Raw genomic sequence first — 22,914 nt, forward strand, 5'->3', positions numbered from 1 at the left:
GGCAAGGTAAAATCTGACAATATTCCCTCTTCAAAGCAAGCTTCCTAAACAGTCACTTCGTGATTTTACGTCTCCGTCGCATTGTGCCAATGAAGTTGTTTGACGAAAATGATCGTGGTGAAAGGGTATCGTCATCATTGTCACCACCATCCTCTCATAAAGAATAGTCTAACGTCAATCAACTATTCTTCTCTCCATTTAACGGGTCTTCTCTATGACTGCCGCAACTAAATCGCAAGTTACAAATAGTAGCACAAAGAAACGCTCATAGAGTTTCTTTTGCCTCGTGTAAGAGTTAGTCGAATAGCCACATATAAAGACGCTTACCGGTCACAACTGTCGCGAGCTTTGACGTCTAAACGTGGCAATTTGACCGTCACTGTATACTGCTCCTGGAGCTGCCACACTGTCGCTTGTCGGTTCACCGGCACTATAAACGCGAACCTCTTACTCACCGTACCGTACAGTAGTTCGAGCTCCGACAATGGGCGAACGCAGCGGAGCGTGCCAGAAACAAGTAGTACACGAGCGTTGAAAAGCTATGTGTTCAGAAAGTCTTAACTGCGTACAGTCATAATCGTGGCCCAAATCTCCGCGCGTCATAGACAGCTGGGGCTCACACCTTGCAAGTGTGCGTTTTGTATATGAGACCAGGTTGGTGATCTTCTCTTGTTAGATGAAATCGGTTGTGATTAGATAACTGTTTCTTTTCTCCAGTGTGATTATTTCTATGCACTTTAATTAGGACAGAATTTTCAAATGTGGTGCAACTCCATGTGTTGATTAACTTCGACGTGAGTTTTCATAGAAAACCTAAATGAGCACATTACGCTTTATTTAACAATAACGAACTTCCAAATAATATACTCACCAGGTTCATCCCTCCACTCAAACTGAACATAACGCTGCCACTCACAATTCACCCTGCCGACCGTGGCTCTTGTGATGCGTCGAACAGCATTAACTGACAGGATATGATGCCTCAGATCATCCTTTTGCAGCGCTGTCATGTTCCATTCCATGTTGTTCAACCTTTCAAAATAAAATGGAGTCAGTTTATGTGACAGATGATATTGTGAAACTTGACTGTATTTTGTAGACTATAATAGTGAAAACTAAACTGAACTTTCCCCTCTCCAGCTTTTACGTTTCCCATTGATTGAGGTCGCCAGCCCATTAGAGACGAATCGAGGTGTCAGACAGGAATCGTTGCGTACATTACGGCTGGTATGCGAGTCTGCTAACATATTCTGGTGAACTGATAATTTCTGATGAAATACAAGAATTCACATACAAACATGCAGCCAGAACTCTGATTGGACAAGCACTGCAGACCGCCTTCAAAGGCATGGAGTGGGCGCTCCCCCACAACATGGCTCACCGTCTGCTCCTTGGCGCCATGGTCAAGAGCAGCACTTCCACTATAATACCACGTTTTCAAGACGTTGCCATGTCTCTCCTGTGCCGTTTTGTGACAAAAAAGACCATACTGCGCTACCTTACTCAGTTAGACTGAATACGTACTGCACTCTGTCTTAGGAATTGGTACCTTGGCATCCTTGATTGTGAGATTAGCAGGGACAAAATGTGACAGAACATGCAACCCCTAAGTGGGAGCTGTTGTAGCAATGTCATTAATAGTTAACATGGCTCCTTACGTCTTAACTGTATGAATGCCATTCTCCCATGCTTTAGCACAATATGCGACAGCTCAATAACCAAGAGAAATTGCAGCGTTGTTTTGTTTGTCTACATTTGCTCGCCAGTTTTTTTGCAGGAATGTAGTGCAGTTGATTTAGAATAGAACCAAACGACTTTCACAGGTCCGCGCAGTGCTGCATAAATGACAGTGACAGGAAGGGGGAGTCACCAAGGTAATTAAGGAAGTAGCTGCAGGAAATTTTGGTCCTATCCAGGGGCACATATGACTGCCTGGGTGCCTCTGTATCATGGAGGTAGGACTCTGTGGGCTCAGTTATGCTTGTGTTTTGCTGGAGTCTCTATCTGTAAAAGTACTCCCTCAGTTTGTTGTCAACTCGGAGGCTCGTCGACACAAGTAGCCAGTTTCACACGATGAATTTGGTCACTAGGCGACCACTACGAACAACAATAAAAAACTACCTGGGACCTTGGAGTGCGAAGGAATTGCCTAAGGGGACACGTGAAACGGAATCTGGATCGGTGGAGCGTGCTTGTGTTCACCGGCGAGTACAGGTTTCGAATGTCGACTGGGGATCATCGTACAAGGCTGTGTAGGTGACCAGGCACCGGTGCAGGTCTCTATCCATGGGTTCTGCTGTGGGGCGGAACGGTCGTATTTTGGGCTGCTATTATGGTATTATCAACAGTAGCAGAAAACAGTAGAACGGGATTAGGATTCTTTAGGAAGGTAGAGCAGAGAGTGTGTTGCAGTGAACAGTTCAGTGATACAGTTACGCTTATCACAATCGACAGCAAACCAATCCCGACAACGATAGTTCAGATAGTACATGCCAACGTCGGAAGCTTAAACGCAGCCAAAACCCGTCAGACAAACAGAAGCTAAACGATGTCAAAGTTAGCGTAAGGAGGGCTATGCGTGAAGCGTTCAGTGAATTCGAAAGTAAAATTCTATGTACCGATTTGACAGAAAATCCTAGGAAGTTCTGGTCTTACGTTAAATCAGTAAGTGGCTCGAAACAGCATATCCAGACACTACGGGATGATGATGGCATTGAAACAGAGGATGACACGCGTAAAGCTGAGATACTAAACACCTTTTTCCAAAGCTGTTTCACGGAGGAAGACCGCACTGCAGTTCCTTCTCTAAATCCTCGCACAAACGAAAAAATGGCTGACATCGAAATAAGTGTCCAAGGAATAGAAAAGCAACTGGAATCACTCAATAGAGGAAAGTCCACTGGACCTGACGGGATACCAATTCGATTCTACACAGAGTACGCGAAAGAACTGGCCCCCCTTCTAACAGCCGTGTACCGCAAGTCTCTAGAGGAACGGAGGGTTCCAAATGATTGGAAAAGAGCACAGATAGTCCCAGTCTTCAAGAAGGGTCGTCGAGCAGATGCGCAAAACTATAGACCTATATCTCTGACGTCGATCTGTTGTAGAATTTTAGAACATGTTTTTTGCTCGCGTATCATGTCATTTCTGGAAACCCAGAATCTACTATGTAGGAATCAACATGGATTCCGGAAACAGCGATCGTGTGAGACCCAACTCGCTTTATTTGTTCATGAGACCCAGAAAATATTAGATACAGGCTCCCAGGTAGATGCTATTTTTCTTGACTTCCGGAAGGCGTTCGATACAGTTCCGCACTGTCGCCTGATAAACAAAGTAAGAGCCTACGGAATATCAGACCAGCTGTGTGGCTGGATTGAAGAGTTTCTAGCAAACAGAACACAGCATGTTGTTATCAATGGACAGACGTCTACAGACGTTAAAGTAACCTCTGGCGTGCCACAGGGGAGTGTTATGGGACCATTGCTTTTCACAATATATATAAATGACCTAGTAGATAGTGTCGGAAGTTCCATGCGGCTTTTCGCGGATGATGCTGTAGTATACAGAGAAGTTGCAGCATTAGAAAATTGTAGCGAAATGCAGGAAGATCTGCAGCGGATAGGCACTTGGTGCAGGGAGTGGCAACTGACCCTTAACATAGATAAATGTAATGTATTGCGAATACATAGAAAGAAGGATCCTTTATTGTATGATTATATGATAGCGGAACAAACAGTGGTAGCAGTTACTTCTGTAAAATATCTGGGAGTATGCGTGCGGAACGATTTGAAGTGGAATGATCATATAAAATTTATTGTTGGTAAGGCGGGTACCAGGTTGAGATTCATTGGGAGAGTGCTTAGAGAATGTAGTCCATCAACAAAGGAGGTGGCTTACAAAACACTCGTTCGACCTATACTTGAGTATTGCTCATCAGTGTGGGATCCGTACCAGATCGGTCTGACGGAGGAGATAGAGAAGATCCAAAGAAGAGCGGCGCGTTTCGTCACAGGGTTATTTGGTAACCGTGATAGCGTTACGGAGATGTTTAATAAACTCAAGTGGCAGACTCTGTAAGAGAGGCGCTCTGCATCGCGGTGTAGCTTGCTCGCCAGGTTTCGAGAGGGTGCGTTTCTGGATGAGGTATCGAATATATTGCTTCCCCCTACTTATATCTCCCGAGGAGATCACGAATGTAAAATTAGAGAGATTAGAACGCGCACGGAGGCTTTCAGACAGTCGTTCTTCCCGCGAACCATACGCGACTGGAACAGGAAAGGGAGGTAATGACAGTGGCACGTAAAGTGCCCTCCGCCACACACCGTTGGGTGGCTTGCGGAGTATCAATGTAGATGTAGATGTAGATGTAGATAAAGAGACAGAAAAAGTATATGAAGGTATTGAAAGGGTAATACAGTACGTAAAGGGAGATGAAACTCCATTACTCGTGGGAGACTCGAATGCAGTTGTAGGGGAAAACGTGGAAGAAATGGTTACTGCAGAATATGGGGTTGGGATAGGGAATGAGAGAGAAGAAAGACTAACTCAGTCCTGTAATAAATTTCGGCTAATAATAGCGAATACTCTTAATCGCAAGAGGAGGATGTATAATTGGAAAAGGCTGGGTGACATGGGGAACTACAGTTAGATTACATCATGGTCCGACAGAGATTCTGAAATGATATAGTGAATTGTAAGGCATACGCAGGAGCAGATATAGACTCATATCACAATGTAGTAATGATAAACAGTACGTTGCAGTTTAAGAGATAAGTCAGAAAGAAATGATACGCAAATGCGTCAGTTACAGAAGAACTAAGGAATGACGAGATACTCTTGCAGATCTGCAAGGCTATGGATACAGAAACAAGGAATATCCTAGTAGGCAGTTCACTTGAAGAGGAATGGATATCTCTGAAAATGACATTAACAAAAGTTGGAAAGAAAAACATAGGTACAAAGAAAGTAACTGCGAAGAAACCATGGGAATTAAAATAAATAACTGAAATATTTCTTTTATTACCCATGATGAAAGAGGGAAGTTCAAAAATGTTCATGGAAATTCAGGAATACAGAAATGCAAGTCCTGAGGGATGGAATAGACAGGATGGGTAGGAAAGCTAAGACGAAATGGCTGCCTGAAAAATGTAAAGAAGTCGAAAAAGAAATGATTGTTGGAAGGACTGAGTCAGCGCATAAGAATGTCAAAGCAACCTTGAGTGAAATTGTTAGGAAAGGGTGGTAACATGAAGAGTGCAGTGGGAATTTCACCGCCAAAAAGGAGGAGGAAGTGGATATATGGAAAGAGTACATTGAAGGCCTCCATGGGGAGGGAAGATTTGTCTAATGCGATAGAAGAAAGAAGAGTCAATTTAGAAGAGATAGTAGATCCAGTAATAGAATCAGAATTTAAAAGGGCTTTGGAGGACTTAAGATCAAATAAGGCAGAAGGGATAGATAACTTTCCATCAGGATGTCTAAAATCGTTGGGGGTAACTGGCGACAAACCGACTATTCACGTTGGTGTGTAAAATGTATGAGTCCGCCGACATACCATCTATTTTTCGGAAAAATATCATCCACACAATTCCTAAGACTGCAAGAGCTGACAAGTGCGACAATTATCGAACAGCCTGCTTAACAGCTCATGCATCCAAATTGCTGACAAGAATAATATATTGGAGAATGGAAAAGAAAATTGAGGATTAGTTAGATGACTATCAATTTGGCCTTAGGAAAGGTAAATGCAACAGAGAGGCAATTCCGACGCTGCTGTCGGTGATAGAAGCAAGACTAAAGAACGATAAACTTACGTTTATAGGATTTGTCGACCTGGAAAAGGCGTTGAGTAATGTAAAATGGCGCAACGTGTTAGAAATTCTGAACAAACGGGGGTAAGCTGTAGGGAGCGACGGGTAATACACAATATGTACAAAAGCCAAGAGGGAATAATAAGAGTGGATGACCAAGAATGAAGTGCTCGGATTAAAAAAGATGTAGGCTGGGATGTAGTGTTTCGCCCGTATTTTCAGTATGTACATCGATGAAGCAATGATGGGAATACAAGAAAGGTTCAGGAGTGGCATTAAAATTCAAGGTGAAAGGGTATGAATAATACGATTCGCTGATGACATTGCTATTCTGAAAGTGAAAGTGAAGAAAAATTACATGATGGGCTGAATGGGATGGACAGTCTAATGAGTACAAAATGTGGGTTGAGAATAAATCGAAGAAAGACAAAAGGAATTGGAAGTAGCAGAAATGAGAACAGAGATAAACATAACATCAGGATTAATTGTCACAAAGTATATCAAATTAAGGAATTCTACTATCTAGGCAGCAAAATGACCAATGACAGATGGAGCTAGGAGGACATCTAAAGCAGATTTGCCTCGGCGAAAAAGGCATTCCTGACCAAGAGAAGTCTATTAGGGCCTTAATTTGAGGAAGAATTTTCTGAGAATGTACGTTTGGAGCAGAGCCTTGAATGGTAGTGAAACATGGACTGTAGGAAAACCAGAACAGGAGAGAATCAAAGCATTTGAGATGATGTACTACAAACGAATGCTGAAAATTAGGTCAACTTACAAAGTAAGGAGTGAGGAGGTTCTGCACAGAATGGAAGAGGAAAGGAATATGTGGAAGGGACACGATGATAGGACATCTGCTAAGACATCATGGAATGACTTCCATGGTACGAAATTAGAGAATACATCCAGCAAATAATTGAGGACGTAGGTCGCAAGTGCTGCACTGAGATGAAGAGGTTGGCATAGGAGAGGAATTCGTGGTGGACCTCATCAAAAGAATCAGAAGACTGATACTCAAAAAAAAAAAAAAAAGAACCAGGAAAGGTCTCTAACGTTTCGTCTCCAAAAGCTGGAGACAACTTCAGAGGCTATAAAGGCTCAGGCAGCAGTTTGAAACTTCTATAAACTCTACAAGCTGAACAGTTTGTTCGGATCCCTGCCACAGTCGGGCTGTGATGTCATCAGACGGCTGCTTAAGAGCGTGGAGTCAAGAGTGCGTGTGTTGTCGAGCTTCTGCTGGGGAACACTTGGCGCTGGTTTCCGTATTCAGCACTGATGCCAGCAGCTCGTCTAATTTCACTCATTCGTCTTTCCGTTAAAGTTGCTTTCGTGCTTTGGAATTTGAATGCCCTCTCTGTAAATTCAAGCACAGTAATATTGGTTGCGTATCGCAGAGACGAATTTTTAGTTTCCCTGGTCCCAGTGGATGTTCTGCAACTGCCGATTTATTGCTATTTCGCAGATGACAACTGTTCTTCTGTTCCTTAAGCAAGAAATCATTACTTCTGTTTGCACTACACATGTGTGCTTGACTGTGTGTGCAAGACAATTTATATATTCCTCCTGTGGCAAGTGCTGGCCGTACATTCTTTACAGTGCTCAAAACATTCACGCTCCTTCGTAATTGGTATAAACGCTGCATCAATACTATGTATTCCTCGTACTCTGACAATGTGAACCATGACTGCTTTTACGAATGGGAGTAAATCTTTGGTTCTTCTTCATGAGAAGCCCCATACCTTTATGGACTTATTGCCCTATTTATCTCTTTCTCAGATTAATCATTTCTTCTGAAAGTAGTGTTTAAATGGTCAGGGTGTTCCTCCAACTACTGTGGTGACACATTATTTAAGCCCAGACCACCAATGTTCTCATCACTGCTCTTTTGAGTTTGGGACAATGACTGGAATTTTTGTGAATGTATCCACATGTGTGAGTGAGGTTTTTGCAGACCTTCTGTGCCTAACATATGTGGATTTTCTAAGTAGCCATATATTTTAAAATATTTCAGATTCTTTCTCTTTTTCTTTACTGGATTTTATATTGTAACTAATATCATTCGGAAAGTTTAGAAATTCTGAGTTCTTTTTGTCCATGAGGCTATATAACGAAGTATGAGTGTCATCAATATAACAAAACCAACGATAGTGATTTTTCTTGTTGGGCTGATGAGCTGTTCCTTCCAGTTTTACATATAAAACTCTGTTGTAACTGTGCTGAGTGTGTTTCCTGTAATGTTGTAATGACTACAGTTTCAGAAAACTGGATGATGTATTCGAGAGCATCACAAACTGAGCGAAGTCAGTAACGCTTTGGTCCGCCTCAGTTATTCGGCTTCGCATCTATTGGCAGAGCTGTTGAATGTCCTCCTGAGGGACGGAGGGACATCGTTCGAAATCATGTCCAGCCGGCAGGTTAAGTCATGAAAACCCCGAGATGGTTGGAGGGCCGTGCCCAGTATGCCCCAAACGTTGTCAGTTAGGGAGAGGTTTGGCGCCCTTCCTAGTCAAGGTATGTTTGGCGAGCAATAGAAACACTCGTTGTGTGTGTGGTCAGGCATTACCTTGCTGATATATAATGTCAGTATGGCTTGCCATGAAGGAGAACAAAACTGGACGTGGAATATCGAATATCGTCGACGTATCGCTCTGCTGTGTGGGTGACTACTAAAGTGGTCCTGCTCTGAAAGTGAACGGCACCCCAGACCATCACTCTCGGTTGTTGGGCTTCATGGCGGACGACAGTCATATTGGAACCCCCCCCCCCCTCCCCCCCAGTTTCCAAGGCATTTCCAGAAACATCTTTGCTGGACATTGGGGCTCAATTAGAAGTGAGGCTCATCATAGAAGGCTGTTCCAGTCAATGAGATTCCTGGCCGAAGTCGCGTCTGGAGATGCCCCAGATGGTCGTAGTATACCAACCTTACTGTCGTCCGCCATATGGTCTGACAACCTCGAGTTATGGTGTGGGGTGTCATTTGTTTCCACAGCATGACTTCTTTGGTTGTAATCTGTGGTACCCTTACAGCACACCTGTTCGTCTATGGTGTTCTACACCCCGTTTTTCTGCCTTCAAGGTAAGCCATTCTTGGCTAACTTTTTTTCCAAAATGATGCCCTCTCGCATATGGGGAGAGTTTCTACTATTTGTTTTTAGACTTGCCAAACCCTACCTTGGCCAGCAAGGTTGCCAGACTTCTTCCCAATTGAGAATAATTGGAGCAATATAGGCAGGGACGCCCTACTAGGTCGGGATTTTGACGATCTACCGCAGCATTTGGACAAAATATGGCATGATGTTCCTCAGGGAGACATTCAACAACTCTGTAAATCAATGTTAAGATTGTTTACATAAGGACGCATTACTGAATTACTTAACTTGTGTAGCTTCCCTCTTGAAGAAGTCATCCACTTGTTTGTCTGTTCATGTACAGCACAACTACTACTTTCTGTACCTTTCGGATATTTCCTTCATGGAGTGTTCCTTTTTTTTGTCTAAGAGTGTAAATTCCATATGTGACATCGTTTTATTAAGAGCAACTATAGTAAGCAGTAATAGAACGTCTAAATGGGCTAATATCTGATGGACATGAAGGATTCTATTTTTTGTATAATGAACTGAACCTTTTATATGTCTTTTTTTGCTACAGAGGTCCATAGAAGACTGGCCAGCTATTTGGCAGTCACGCTTGTCGAACAGTCCATAGCGCTAACAACTGGTCTTAATGGAATGAGGGGTTTGTGAATTTTTGGTATACCACACAATCTTGATCAGGCCAGTTCTGATTTAGTAAGACATTTCTGGTTGGTGAGAGAAATCAAAGAGGCTTTTACTAGCTGATGCATTACCCTAAGTACTGATGTTGGGAGATTGCTTTTAATCTCACTGTACTTTCCTGGTTGTAATACAACGCAAGTTTTTCTGCAGTAGGTTCATTATTTCATGAGCATTGTAGCGTTTCCCTTATCTGCTGGAAGCTCTAGAATACATCAAAATTGAAATCTCAGATAGGTCTCTTTCCACAAGTTAGTGTTGTGTCATTGTTTATTGCCTCTGGTGGTGTCTTTGGTGGTGCCTCCACATTTAGGAGACGAAGTCTTAGACACACAAATATGCCATGGACAGTGGCCGAATACCTATGAAGCAAAATTCACCCGTAGGTTGTATTTAAATTAGTTATCAGTACGAATACAGGTGTTAGTGTTTGTAGGAATTACAAATGAAATGAGGAGTGTAGAAATGGGGTGGCCAAGACATTGGCTCACGGGCCATGCCCAGGCATAAGTGCATTTGGCTCATTGTATACATCTCCCCAGTTAACATTTATTAAATTTTCTCTGAAGTGGTCAATAAACACTGGGTTGAGCAACCTTACAGTTTTATTTCATGGTTTCTGAACTGTACACCTTGCTGTGTTTTCTAATTTAATCAATTGTACATCATTGGCTGATAATCCATTTATCAATGGGAAAGCATGTGCTAGTTTTACACCCTCTTGCTGTATAAATACATTATCTATTAGAGCGCTACTGCCTTGAGCTATACATGTAGGGAAATTGATTGCTGATTCTATGTTATATGTAATTAATAACACTTACACTTTGAAAGTAGGCTGTTTATGTTTTCTTATTCGCAACGTTACGTAGTGCTCTGTACGAAAATCACTGGCTGTGCTGTGTGCAGTCTGTGGCTAGTTTGCATTGTTGTCTGCCATTGTAGTGTTGGGCAGCTGGATGTTAACAGCGCATAGCGTTGCACAGTTGGAGGTGAGCCGCCAGCAGTGGTGGATGTGGAGATGGCGGAGTTTTGAAATTTGTAAGACTGGATGTCATGAACTGCTATATATATTATGACTATTAAGGTAAATACATTGTTTGTTCTATATTAAAATCTTTCATTTGCTAACTATGCCTATCAGTAGTTAGTGCCTTCTGTAGTTTGAATCTTTTATTTAACTGGCAGTAGTGGCGCTCGCTGTATTGCAGTAGTTCGAGTAATGAAGATTTTTGGTGAGGTAAGTGATTTGTGAAAGGTATAGGTTAATGTTAGTCAAGGCTATTCTTACAACGCAAATTTTGACCAAAACAGACACCACCCATATGACAACCACTGGCAGAGTAATAGTTACAGAGAAAGATCGCATTTCCGAAGTAATGAATATGACAGAAACAATCATAGAAACAGACAATATGGCAACGCGAACTATTGTTATCAAGGTAGACAGAATAACTTCAGACGCAACGGTCCACCGGGGTGTGACAATTCAGGGAGAAATTCTCCACCACTTAACCGACAAGAAAGAAACTACAGGGACTATCGACGTGACGACAGACGATATAATCGTAACAACAGACCAGAATTTAATCAGAACTGGCGGGTTTCAAACAGGGCAGGGCCCTCTTGACAAGGTGAACTTGTAGATGTTAGACCTTTCAAATCCCAGTAACGATGCGCGGCAAGAAAGAAACAGACAATGACTCACACCGCAGGCAGACACGAGCGCCGGCTGGCTCCGAGAAAAATAACGTAGACTTTAACCTTTAGAAAAATTTTAGCATTCCTTACTGACGTATACCACATGATAATTGCGTTGAAATTGAAACTGTGCATACTCGGAGGAGTAAAGGTTTACACCACATTTCACATGTAAAACTTTATTGAAAGATAATCTGCTTTTTAACTTAGTCTTTGCCATAAAATTTTTCACTTCACACTACTAGTACAATTTGTCACACCGAGAAACTGTTAACATGCAACAATGTTTGAAGTTAAATATCCAGTCAAGAACCAAGAGAACTTATTTAAACAGAAATTACGAATGCATTGCTATTGTGAACAGACGACACAGTGTTATTGTGTGTGTACATTCTTGCTTGTTAGTTGCACGATTATGAAACGACTTTATGGCTTACATACTTAGAACATATACTGCTAATGAGATTTTAATGCAACATTTTGGTTTACTTGAATAGACAATCTTTATTTAAAGTACTTTCTGAGGGATACCATATGACACAGTGGTTAGTTTATTTGACAGTTACACGATTATATCATGACGCTACTAATGTGTGACACAATTTACATTGTTGCTTTTGCGGTGTTTCTGTTTTATATCTGCACAGTTTTTCTGAATTATTCTGGAAAGTAAAACATGTTTTACTAGTAACTACAATGGGACAGCCTTTTCCGTAGCACAACAATACGTTACAGCACAGTACTTTCTTCATCATGGCAATAAGCATAATGACGACGATATCTATACATAAAGCATTTCACTTTTGTTTATGATGAGGTGACTACATTGACTTCAGCAGACTTTGCTTACAGAGGACGAGAACTACGACACTTCCACAGAGATTATCTTACAACAAGACGTACAGTTTAGTGCTTCAGTACACGTATTTGAGTGATTAATTTTGTACTTAAAACATTTATTTTTAAAGATATTTGAAGTACAATGATACAAAGGTTTTCCGTGATACATTTCATTCCATTGCTGTAATCTGTAACACCTGAGGGTATTACTCATTAATCCTCAGGGGGGTACACGCCTACTTTGTGTACCATGTGTCCGGCAAGCACAAGGAGCTCTAGCTAATATGGTATTTGCTTATACAACTTTACACATCGGTACCATATTTCTCCAACACAAAATCGCACAGCTATCTGATTATTTAACAGAGAAACAAACATATTTTTACTACGTCAGTGACACATGTTTACATAAGTACACTGCTGGATAACTTCAAACTTACGAAATTGTATTTTGTCTGTACTTTGTGAAGCGTTCATATTTTTTCGGAACCATTGTGATATTATGAGAGCTCTGAATGACGTATTTGGTGTCGGTTCATGACTTTAAACTATGTTTGAGGTAGATGACACTATTGAAATGAGCAGAGAATTTGTTTTAGGTTATGAAATTATTGGAGGAAGCTACAACGATTTTGAGAATTGACTGAGATGTTATGATATTATTACAATGGCGATGTGTATTATGCTGTTGAGATATGTTTATGATCAATAAGATGATGCTGCCATATATGAGGAATTAGATTATGCTACGTATTTATTATGATGAAATATTGAAGAAGTGTCGACGAATATGTATATGTGTAATAAGGTAAGGACTAATGAGTAGTGGTTAGGGGATCTGACTTGTGAAAAAGGATGTTGGAAACCAAGAATCGTACTTTAAGAGTTATGAAATGTGTGTAAATGTGTGAATGTACCACAATGCCGACGAAAATTTTTTGGGTACCGTTATATTTATAGGATTTTGTTTCTACACATTTCTAACGCAAATTCTCAACCTGTGAAACTTTTTTTTGATAGGAGACTGCCACTGTAGCGGAAACTGCTGCCGTAAATATTTCGGGAAGAAAGGTAGGTCTCTGTAAGCACCCAGCTGTGCGACAGTCACCTGGAAAAAAAGCCATTAGTGTGTGCCTTTCAGAGGCACAGGTGGAGTAAAAAAAAAAGAGGCCATTATCCTCGCTATTGACATTTCTTTGTCGAAAGCATCGCAAATACGATACGCTCAAACTTGAAAACATATGATTACACTGTGGAGCTCTTAATTTATGATATTTTCTAAAATGCCTAATGAAATGATGAGAAACAGTTTACATCTATTGTCTTTCTAATGGAGAGATTGCTCATTTTGTTTAATATCTAGTTTCTAGCTGCACTGCAGCATTGGTTAAAATAAAATTTAATAGATGTACTAATATAGTTATTTTATGCCTGCAGATCCAGTCAATAAGAAATTTATGATCTACTTCCAAGAAAACGAGGGCACATAAATAGACATTTCCCTTCACGGGAATTGCATAAATAATTTTTTTACGATTATCACTCTAGTGTTAAGATGTGACATAGGTATTAAACATGGACATTTTTACTGTAATATTTTTTCTGCTTGAGCTTTGTTATGTTTAGATATAAGTTACTGCATTTGCTGCTGCTGTTTGCCAGGCATAATGTTACTGAATTTGACTTTGTATTACTCTGTTAAGCCAGTATTACTATGGATTTATTTTTCTTGTTTGCTGCACATTGCCTTATATTAGTTGTAATATTGCATTTGCTGCTGCTGCTTGCGAGGCATAGTGCTACTAAATTTCACTTTGTATTACTCTGTGAAGCCCGTTTTACTAATGATTTATTTTTCGTTTTGCTGCACATTGGCTCATATTAGTGATAATGTTGCATTTGCTCTTCAAATTTATATTTACTGCTCCTAGCTTTGCCAATTTTCATTTTTTTTTGCCATTGCTGTTTGTTTTAATTGTTTTGTGCTGCTGCATTGCATCGTCTCTTAATTTAGCATCTGAGCTCAGTAGATTTAAGTTAGCTTAAGATGGGGTATTCTATATGTGATAACGAGTTGTGATGAATTGGAAGAAATGCATTGGGAAGCTATAAGAAAATGGTTTGGCCAAAAAAGAATTTTGAAAGAGGATGTGAACAGAATACAGAAAGCATGCTTGGATAGAATTTTTTTTGGTGGAAACAAATGTTGAAATAAGGGGAAAAATCTACAGAACGAAGTTTTGGGATGGACTGCAGTACCAAATGTCACACTGAAAACGAATCCTGTCTTTGCTTTTGTATTATTCCGCTATGTGTTTGTGTACTCTTGTATATTTGTGTTCTTCCTGTCTTTATGTGTTTAGCTAATACGATTTATGTTGTAGAATTTTTCTAGTACTAAGGTACATTCACTATGATGAGGAATACTGTTATACTCAAATATAATTTGCATTAATAATATGTTATTTTCTTTGTAAGGATGTTTAGACATTATTTATTCTGTTTTGTTGTAATGCTCATGTTGATGTTTCAAAAGTTATTGTGATCTTTTATGCATGGACTTATGTCATAATTCTTGTAACACTGGTGTACATGTTTATTTCTATTCTTTTGTAAAGCCTGCATTACCACAAATGTTATCTGTATTGTTATGTACTTTAATGATGTATTTTGTACCTTTGTTATTGTTTTCTTATGTTATAAAATTGTAATTGACACCAGTTTATCAAATTAAGTAACTTGTAAGTTACATTTCACTGCACACGTTTCTGTTGGTCATTGTATATGGACAATATGTGAGAAATAGGGACTGTTAGTGTTTGCACATGTGTTAATAATTCAGCAAGGGACTGGATAACAGCATTGCTGGTTCTAAGGACAATTCCAAAAAACTTTGTGAGTGCACAAGTGGTGGTTTATGGACTTACTATATTGTCCGCAAGACTCTTCGATGGTGATTGTGCACCTGCACAGTCGCAACAGATGGCTGCTGGCCGTCTCTACAAGGACTACAGTGGGTCTGCATCTTTGATCACCCACCAATACCATTATCTCTACAAGGACTATAGTGGGTCTGCATCTTTGATGGCCCACCAATATCGTAATCTCTACCAGGACTACAGTGGGTCTACTCTGTGATGACTTACCTACCAATTCTTCAAAACTTCGACTGACTCTGCTGTGGGTTTGCTCTGTTGTGCACCATTACCTGTCTGCATGTTAAGAGTCAGCACTGTCCTTCCGTTGGAAGGACAACACTACTTCTTCAAGACTGCATGGAAATCCACTACTTCTGTGTGCATTTTCTTTTACTGCTCAGACATTGAGAAAAAGACACTGCAATTTTACTGTGATGGATGATCACGACTGTCTTTATGGACTGTGAGAAAATTTTAGCTTTTGACCAACATTGTATCAATAAGTGTGTGCATTTGATTTCTTTGTTACTGTAATTATGAAAAAATTTTTCAAATCTGTATTGGCCAATGCCCAAAACAATTTGTAAAATTTTTTGTGGGGAGCATGGGGGCTATGTATGTAGGCTGTTTATGTTTTCTTATTGGTAACGTTACGTAGCGCTCTGTACGAAAATCACTGGCTGTGCTGTGTGCAGTCTGTGGCTAGTTTGCATTGTTGTCTGCCATTGTAGTGTTGGGCAGCTGGATGTGAACAGCGTGTAGCGTTGCGCAGTTGGAGGTGAGCCGCCAGCTGTGGCGGATGTGGGGAGAGAGATGGCGGAGTTTTGAAATTTGTAAGACTGGATGTCATTAACTGCTATATACACTCCTGGAAATTGAAATAAGAACACCGTGAATTCATTGTCCCAGGAAGGGGAAACTTTATTGACACATTCCTGGGGTCAGATACATCACATGATCACACTGACAGAACCACAGGCACATAGACACAGGCAACAGAGCATGCACAATGTCGGCACTAGTACAGTGTATATCCACCTTTCGCAGCAATGCAGGCTGCTATTCTCCCATGGAGACGATCGTAGAGATGCTGGATGTAGTCCTGTGGAACGGCTTGCCATGCCATTTCCACCTGGCGCCTCAGTTGGACCAGCGTTCGTGCTGGACGTGCAGACCGCGTGAGACGACGCTTCATCCAGTCCCAAACATGCTCAATGGGGGCAGATCCGGAGATCTTGCTGGCCAGAGTAGTTGACTTACACCTTCTAGAGCACGTTGGGTGGCACGGGATACATGCGGACGTGCATTGTCCTGTTGGAACAGCAAGTTCCCTTGCCGGTCTAGGAATGCTAGAACGATGGGTTCGATGACGGTTTGGATGTACCGTGCACTATTCAGTGTCCCCTCGACGATCACCAGTGGTGTACGGCCAGTGTAGGAGATCGCTCCCCACACCATGATGCCGGGTGTTGGCCCTGTGTGCCTCGGTCGTATGCAGTCCTGATTGTGGCGCTCACCTGCACGGCGCCAAACACGCATACGACCATCATTGGCACCAAGGCAGAAGCGACTCTCATCGCTGAAGACGACACGTCTCCATTCGTCCCTCCATTCACGCCTGTCGCGACACCACTGGAGGCGGGCTGCACGATGTTGGGGCGTGAGCGGAAGACGGCCTAACGGTGTGCGGGACCGTAGCCCAGCTTCATGGAGACGGTTGCGAATGGTCCTCGCCGATACCCCAGGAGCAACAGTGTCCCTAATTCGCTGGGAAGTGGCAGTGCGGTCCCCTACGGCACTGCGTAGGATCCTACGGTCTTGGCGTGCATCCGTGCGTCGCTGCGGTCCGGTCCCAGGTCGACGGGCACGTGCACCTTCCGCCGACCACTGGCGACAACATCGATGTACTGTGGAGATCTCACGCCCCATGTGTTGAGCAATTCGGCGGTACGTCCACCCGGCCACCCGCATGCCCACTATACGCCCTCGCTCAAAGTCCGTCAACTGCACATACGGTTCACGTCCACGCTGTCGCGGCATGCTACCAGTGTTAAAGTCTGCGATGGAGCTCCGTATGCCACGGCAAACTGGCTGACACTGACGGCGGCGGTGCACAAATGCTGCGCAGCTAGCGCCATTCGACGGCCAACACCGCGGTTCCTGGTGTGTCCGCTGTGCCGTGCGTGTGATCACTGCTTGTACAGCCCTCTCGCAGTGTCCGGAGCAAGTATGGTGGGTCTGACACACCGGGGTCAATGTGTTCTTTTTTCCATTTCCAGGAGTGTATATTACGACTATTAAGGTAAATACATTGTTTGTTCTCTATTAAAATCTTTCATTTGCTAACTATGCCTATCAGTAGTTAGTGCCTTCTGTAGTTTGAATCTTTTATTTAGCTGGCAGTAGTGGCGCTCGCTGTATTGCAGTAGTTCGAGTAACAAAGATTTTTGGTGCTGTAAGTGATTTGTGAAAGGTATAGGTTAATGTTATTCAGGGCCATTCTTTTGTAGGGATTTTTGAAAGTCACATTGCGTTGCGCTAAAAATACTGTGTGTCAGTTTAGCACAGTCTTGTATAATTTTTCAAAGGGGATGTTTCAACTTTTCCGATCTGAACTGGTTAGAAAGTTTAATTAGAAATCATCACAGATTAACAACTTCCTGTTTTTGGCTGAAGGACAGCGTAATAGGTCATCTACATATGCTAACAGATCATCTACTTTATTTTTTTTTGCCCTGATATTCTGATGAAGTAAGTTGATACTACCCTTAGCTTCATCCCTATTTACTGTACATGAAGCTTCTGTTATTCTATTTTTCTTGAGTGTTGCCTGTTTGGACTTTGACCTTAACATAAAAAACCTGTTTACCTGGTCCCATTAACCACAGGGGTCAGCCTCGTGTGACTGAGGCTCCCCCTTACAGTGTCTGCTAATAGAGAAGCTGACTTATCTTTCCCCTTCCTATTTAGGTGCAGGCCATGCATAGTGTATCCTCACCTACCAGTAGTGTCAACAGGAACATCGCGTGTGTCAGGTTTTGGGGGTATCTGGAACATCCCGTACCTCCACTACTTCCGATAGCAAGCCAGAGTGTCATCACGCCTTACAGCAGTGTTTACGCAGGACCGAACATGGCACTGAAAGACCTCCACAGACACCACATTTGTGTGGCCAGTTCATGTTCCTATTTCATCCAAGTCTCTCGCAATGGTACACCTTGGATTCATACTACAGGCTGTTTCCTGCTGCTCCAACTGTAATTCCATCTTCCTAGCATTTGTTTTCACAAAACTTGTGAGCTGGTACGCTGCACCTAATTCCTCCTGACGCTCCTGGCCTTGACTGTTAACTAGAAGCAATATTTTTCTTTTCCTTTTCTGATATGATCCCTACATGTCTTTTTTTCTTGAAGGTAATATTCTGCTTCAAAATACATTCAACTACATCTAGATGAGGCCCTTCCTCCACTACTTCAGATAGCAAGCCAAATTGATTTACTAACTGAATTTCGAAGTTTTTTCAACAGTTTCTCTTTTTGCTTCTCCCTTTCCCGTCCCTGTTTCTTCCCTTAGCCTACATAATTCCAAGTCCTCATTTTCTAATTCAGCCTCAAGGGCACAAATTTTTGCCTCCTTTTCAGCGACTTTTCTGTCCTTTCTACATAACGTACGTTGCCATGGAGAGCGTCTTATCTACCCAGTTTCCTCGCCGCTACATTCGCCCCAATAAACCATAACCTACACAGTCTTCACATCCCCGCCTGCAGATTTCTACAGCAAGCATCACATTTGCTAGACATGTTTTGACAGAAAAATTTTCACAAAGGAAGAGGATAACTTGGCACAAGAGCACTGATGATACATAACCTGTATTAATACGCAATGAAGCGCTAATGTAAACAAACTTTTAAAAACCTCAAAAACTTTATAAAACTACCCTTGTAATTCTTTCTAGGCCACAACGTATTCTTCAAACTTCGTATTTTGTTTAACACCAGTGATCTTAGGGAAATTCACTGTCTTTGTCAGAATGTGTCCGTTCCAGAAACGCGACTTTCTTTTTAAATGCATCCCCATCAAATGAGGAAAAGTTACCTTGCAGTGCATTACTGTGGGCAGTGTACAGTCAAGTCCAGTTAAAATGTGAAATCTGCACTAGATTACACATGTTTTCATTTTCGTTCCCGCATTCCATTTTCCGTCAAAAAATTAAACGCTAGCAAGTTTTAAGTCGTTCCAGGTATGCCTCTCGACATAACCTACGTACTTTGCAGTACGATATGAAGTCTCCATAGGAATCGTTCAGTTTCACTGAAAACCGTTGCAGCTGAAAACGGAAGATGCGTGTGACTTCAGCAATTATACTATGCTTTCTTCCAATTTCGCCATGAGCCAAAGGCCTGCAAATTTGGCACAAAGTGCTTTTTGATGTACAAAACAAGGAATCTCGTTTGTCGACATTCGTGATTTTATCCTGTTTCATTGCCAATCAAATGTTTAAAATCTTTCTGCATATTCCAGAATCCGAATCAAGAACAGTTCTCGACATGAGTAACCTAGAGGCAGATATCCTCCGATTTGTGAGGCAACTTAAATCACTTAATAACAGCAAGTCTTCCGGTCCGTACTGTATACCAATTACGTTTCCTTCAGAGTATGCTGATGCAACAGCTCCATACATAACAACCTTATACAACTGTCCGCTGGACGAAAGATCCGTATAAAAAGATTGGGAAGCTGCACAGGTAACACCAATATTCAAGAACGGTCGAAGGAGTAATCCAGTAAATTACATGTCCATATTATTAACGTGGATATCCAGTAGGATTTTGGAAAATATATTGCGTGTGAGGACTATGAATTACCTCGAAGAAAACGGTCTACTGACACACAGTAAAGACGGATTCTGAAAAACATCATTCTTGTGAAGTGCGAAGTGTTGAGTGCTATCGACAAGGATTTCGAAAAGGCCTTTGACACACAAGCGGCTTGTACCAAAATTGGGTGCTTATGGAATATCATCTAAGTTAGCTAACTGGGTTCGTGATATCCTGTCAGAGAGGTCACAGTTCCTTATAACTGACAGTCATTGAGTGAAACAGAAGTGATTTCTGGCGTTCCCCAACGTAGTGTTATAGGCCCACTGCTGTTTCTTATCTATATAAATGATTTCGTAACAGTCTGAGGAACAATCTGAGATCAAAAAATGCAAAACGATTTAGAAAATATATCAGTATATTTTGCAAAGTGGAAATTGATCCTAGATAATGAAGTCCTCCATATGAGTGCTAAAAGGAATCTGTCAAACTTCGGTTACACGATAAATCACTAAATCTAAAGCCCGCAAATTCAACTAAAACCCTAGGAATTATAATTACGAGCCACTTAAATTGGGAAGAACACATAATGTTGAGGGGGAGGCAACCCAACGACTGCGATTCATTAGCAGAATATTTAGAAAATGTAACAGATCTACTAAAGAGACTGCCTACGCTTCGCTTGTATGCCCTCTTTTGGAGTACCGCTGCACGCTGTGGGATCCTCACCAGATAGGATTAATGGAGTACATTAGAAAGTTCAAAGAAGAGCTGCACGTTCTGTATTACACAGAAATAGGGGAAACTGTTACTGACATGATACAGAATTTGGGGTGGACATCAAAAAGGCGTTTTTCATTGCGACAGAATCATCTCACGAAATTTCTGTCACCAACTTTCTCTTTCGAATGCGAAAATATTTTGCTAACGCAGATATACTTAGGGAGAAACCATCGTCGTAATAAAATAAAGGAAACGAGAGCTATCAGGGGAAGGTATGGGCATTGGTTTTTTCGTCGCACTGATCGATATTGCAATAATCGAGAATTGTTGTGAAGGTCATTCGATGAACCCTCCACCAGGCACTTAAGTGTGATCTGCAGAGCATCCATGTACATGTACATCTAATGTCGTTTCACAGTAGATATGCACTACCTGTAACGTATATGAATTGGGAAACCTCTTCGCTCTCATCTGTCACTGCCACTCATTTTAAAGAGTCGCGACGGTAGATCGCTCAACTGCCTCCTTCGTGCAAACAGCCACTGGCCCAGTGAACCTCCATCATACCGAGATCACACAGCGAAGGGTAAACAGCGCTGACAGCGCGAGTCTGCCGAACTGGAGAGACTTGTGCCGGCCGAAAGACGCCACGCCGCAACGCGACGCCGGATGAAGCGCCGCGCTCTTCCGGGCGCCTCCGAGAAGGACCGAGCGGAGCCGAGCGGAGCCGAGCGGCAGGCAGGCCGGGCCCGCGCCGCCCGTGGCCCAGACACGCAGCACGCGTGAAGGCCGGTTCCCACTAGGGCTGCCGCGCGTCAAAACCGCGCGTCTGTGGCGTGGTTGCCATGGAAACGGCGTCAGCGGCAAGGCGCGGCGGGCTCTGCGTCGCGGTTTGACCATGTCGAACCGCTTCCGCTGCCGCGTGAGGCGCCCCAGGGGGTCGCGCCGCCAATCACAGAACGCGCTGAGCGTGACGTCAGGTACGCAACCCCGGGCCACAAGAACTTTCGCCGAACCGCTGGCGCGGACGCGGCGACAGCTATGAAATACTTATCATCCGATTCCAAGGAAACTATTCGGTAGAAAAATTTGATTCTTGGTCATGTTACAGCCTGATATCTTCTCTCGATAAAGGGCCGAATTTCTTTTCGATATTCGTCGTGGTTACTTTCTGTATCGCATTTGCGTAAACCTTTACACGAAATTTTAATGAGTGTGCAGAGGTAAAAACGCATTGCGTGGACTTTGCGTACAGTTCATTTTAAGTAATACATTATTGCGTATGAAATTTAGTCAACATATTGAAATTGCTTTTAAAGCTGAGAGCAGAACGATAACTATCACCGTTCTCGAAATATTGAATGATATGTCGGCGGACGGGCTGTGCGGTGACCGTGCGCGGGTCGCTCGCGACGCGACCGATACTTCGTCCTGCTCGTTGTAAACCATGTGGTTGTATCAACTGCAAATTTCGTAAACGGTTCAAGAAATCTAAAAGCGTGTTTTTTCAAACGATAACTTGTAAAAAGTCATGTATTTCGTCGCATGATAGATATCCAAAATCTGTTTATCTACCGAGATATGAAAGAAACTACAGTTTTTCAGAAGGGATAGATGATTTTTTTCAAACAGCATTTAATAGCGTGTGGAATGAGAAGTTAAACAGAAACCAATTTGCTGGTATGTCATAAGATGTAATTTGCTAAGTATCTACAGCTATTGATTATTTCCTTTAGTAAGTAACAAACGTTTTTTTTCTTTATCGAGTGTACTTTATTGGTTCAAGACACGTTTCCCCTTTTACTTTAAGGCATTTTCGGTGGAATCTAGAATGATTCAGTTTTGTTTTAAATGCATAACTGATTACTTACAGTGAATCGAGTTTTTGGCGGACATATACGTTTCCCCTCACCTGGTCACATGCTGGAGGTTGAACTAAAACTTAGATTATGGAACATAAGCACATTTTCATGTTCGCTCTTTTTTCTTCTGTCACTAGCTGTAGACATTTTCCCGAAAACACTGATTTGAAGTCGTAACTACAGTGTGTTCACCTCATGCCCCTTCCTGTTTGGTTTGTTTATGTACATGTTGCCAACCTAAAGAATTATATGCTGAAATTGTTTGTTTATTTCTGTTCTCCTTATATCTGTATATGTGTGGGGCTAGCCAGTGATAGTTATAGAAAGTTGAAAGTGAATGCAGTAGTTGTCAGACAGTGGTTGAAAGGTTTGGTGTTCAGCTGATTTCAGTTTTGGTTTAAATGTTTTGTGGAGGAGTGCATGGAAAACTAAATTCACTGCTTACATTAACAGATATAATAGTAGAA

The 22,914-nt window shown here is 42.0% G+C and overlaps 1 protein-coding gene across 1 annotated transcript in view; it reads right to left on the reverse strand.

Moving 5' to 3' along the window:
- The window catches only part of LOC124553298, a 91,563-nt gene that overhangs the window by 52,567 nt on the left and 16,082 nt on the right, over positions 1-22,914 (reverse strand). The window contains exon 3 of the mRNA XM_047127178.1: positions 872-1,032. Coding sequence (XP_046983134.1) covers positions 872-1,032 — 161 coding nt within the window. The remainder of the gene's footprint in view (positions 1-871; positions 1,033-22,914) is intronic.

This window comes from Schistocerca americana, chromosome 11, assembly GCF_021461395.2.
Source record: "Schistocerca americana isolate TAMUIC-IGC-003095 chromosome 11, iqSchAmer2.1, whole genome shotgun sequence".
Lineage (NCBI taxonomy): Eukaryota > Metazoa > Arthropoda > Insecta > Orthoptera > Acrididae > Schistocerca > Schistocerca americana.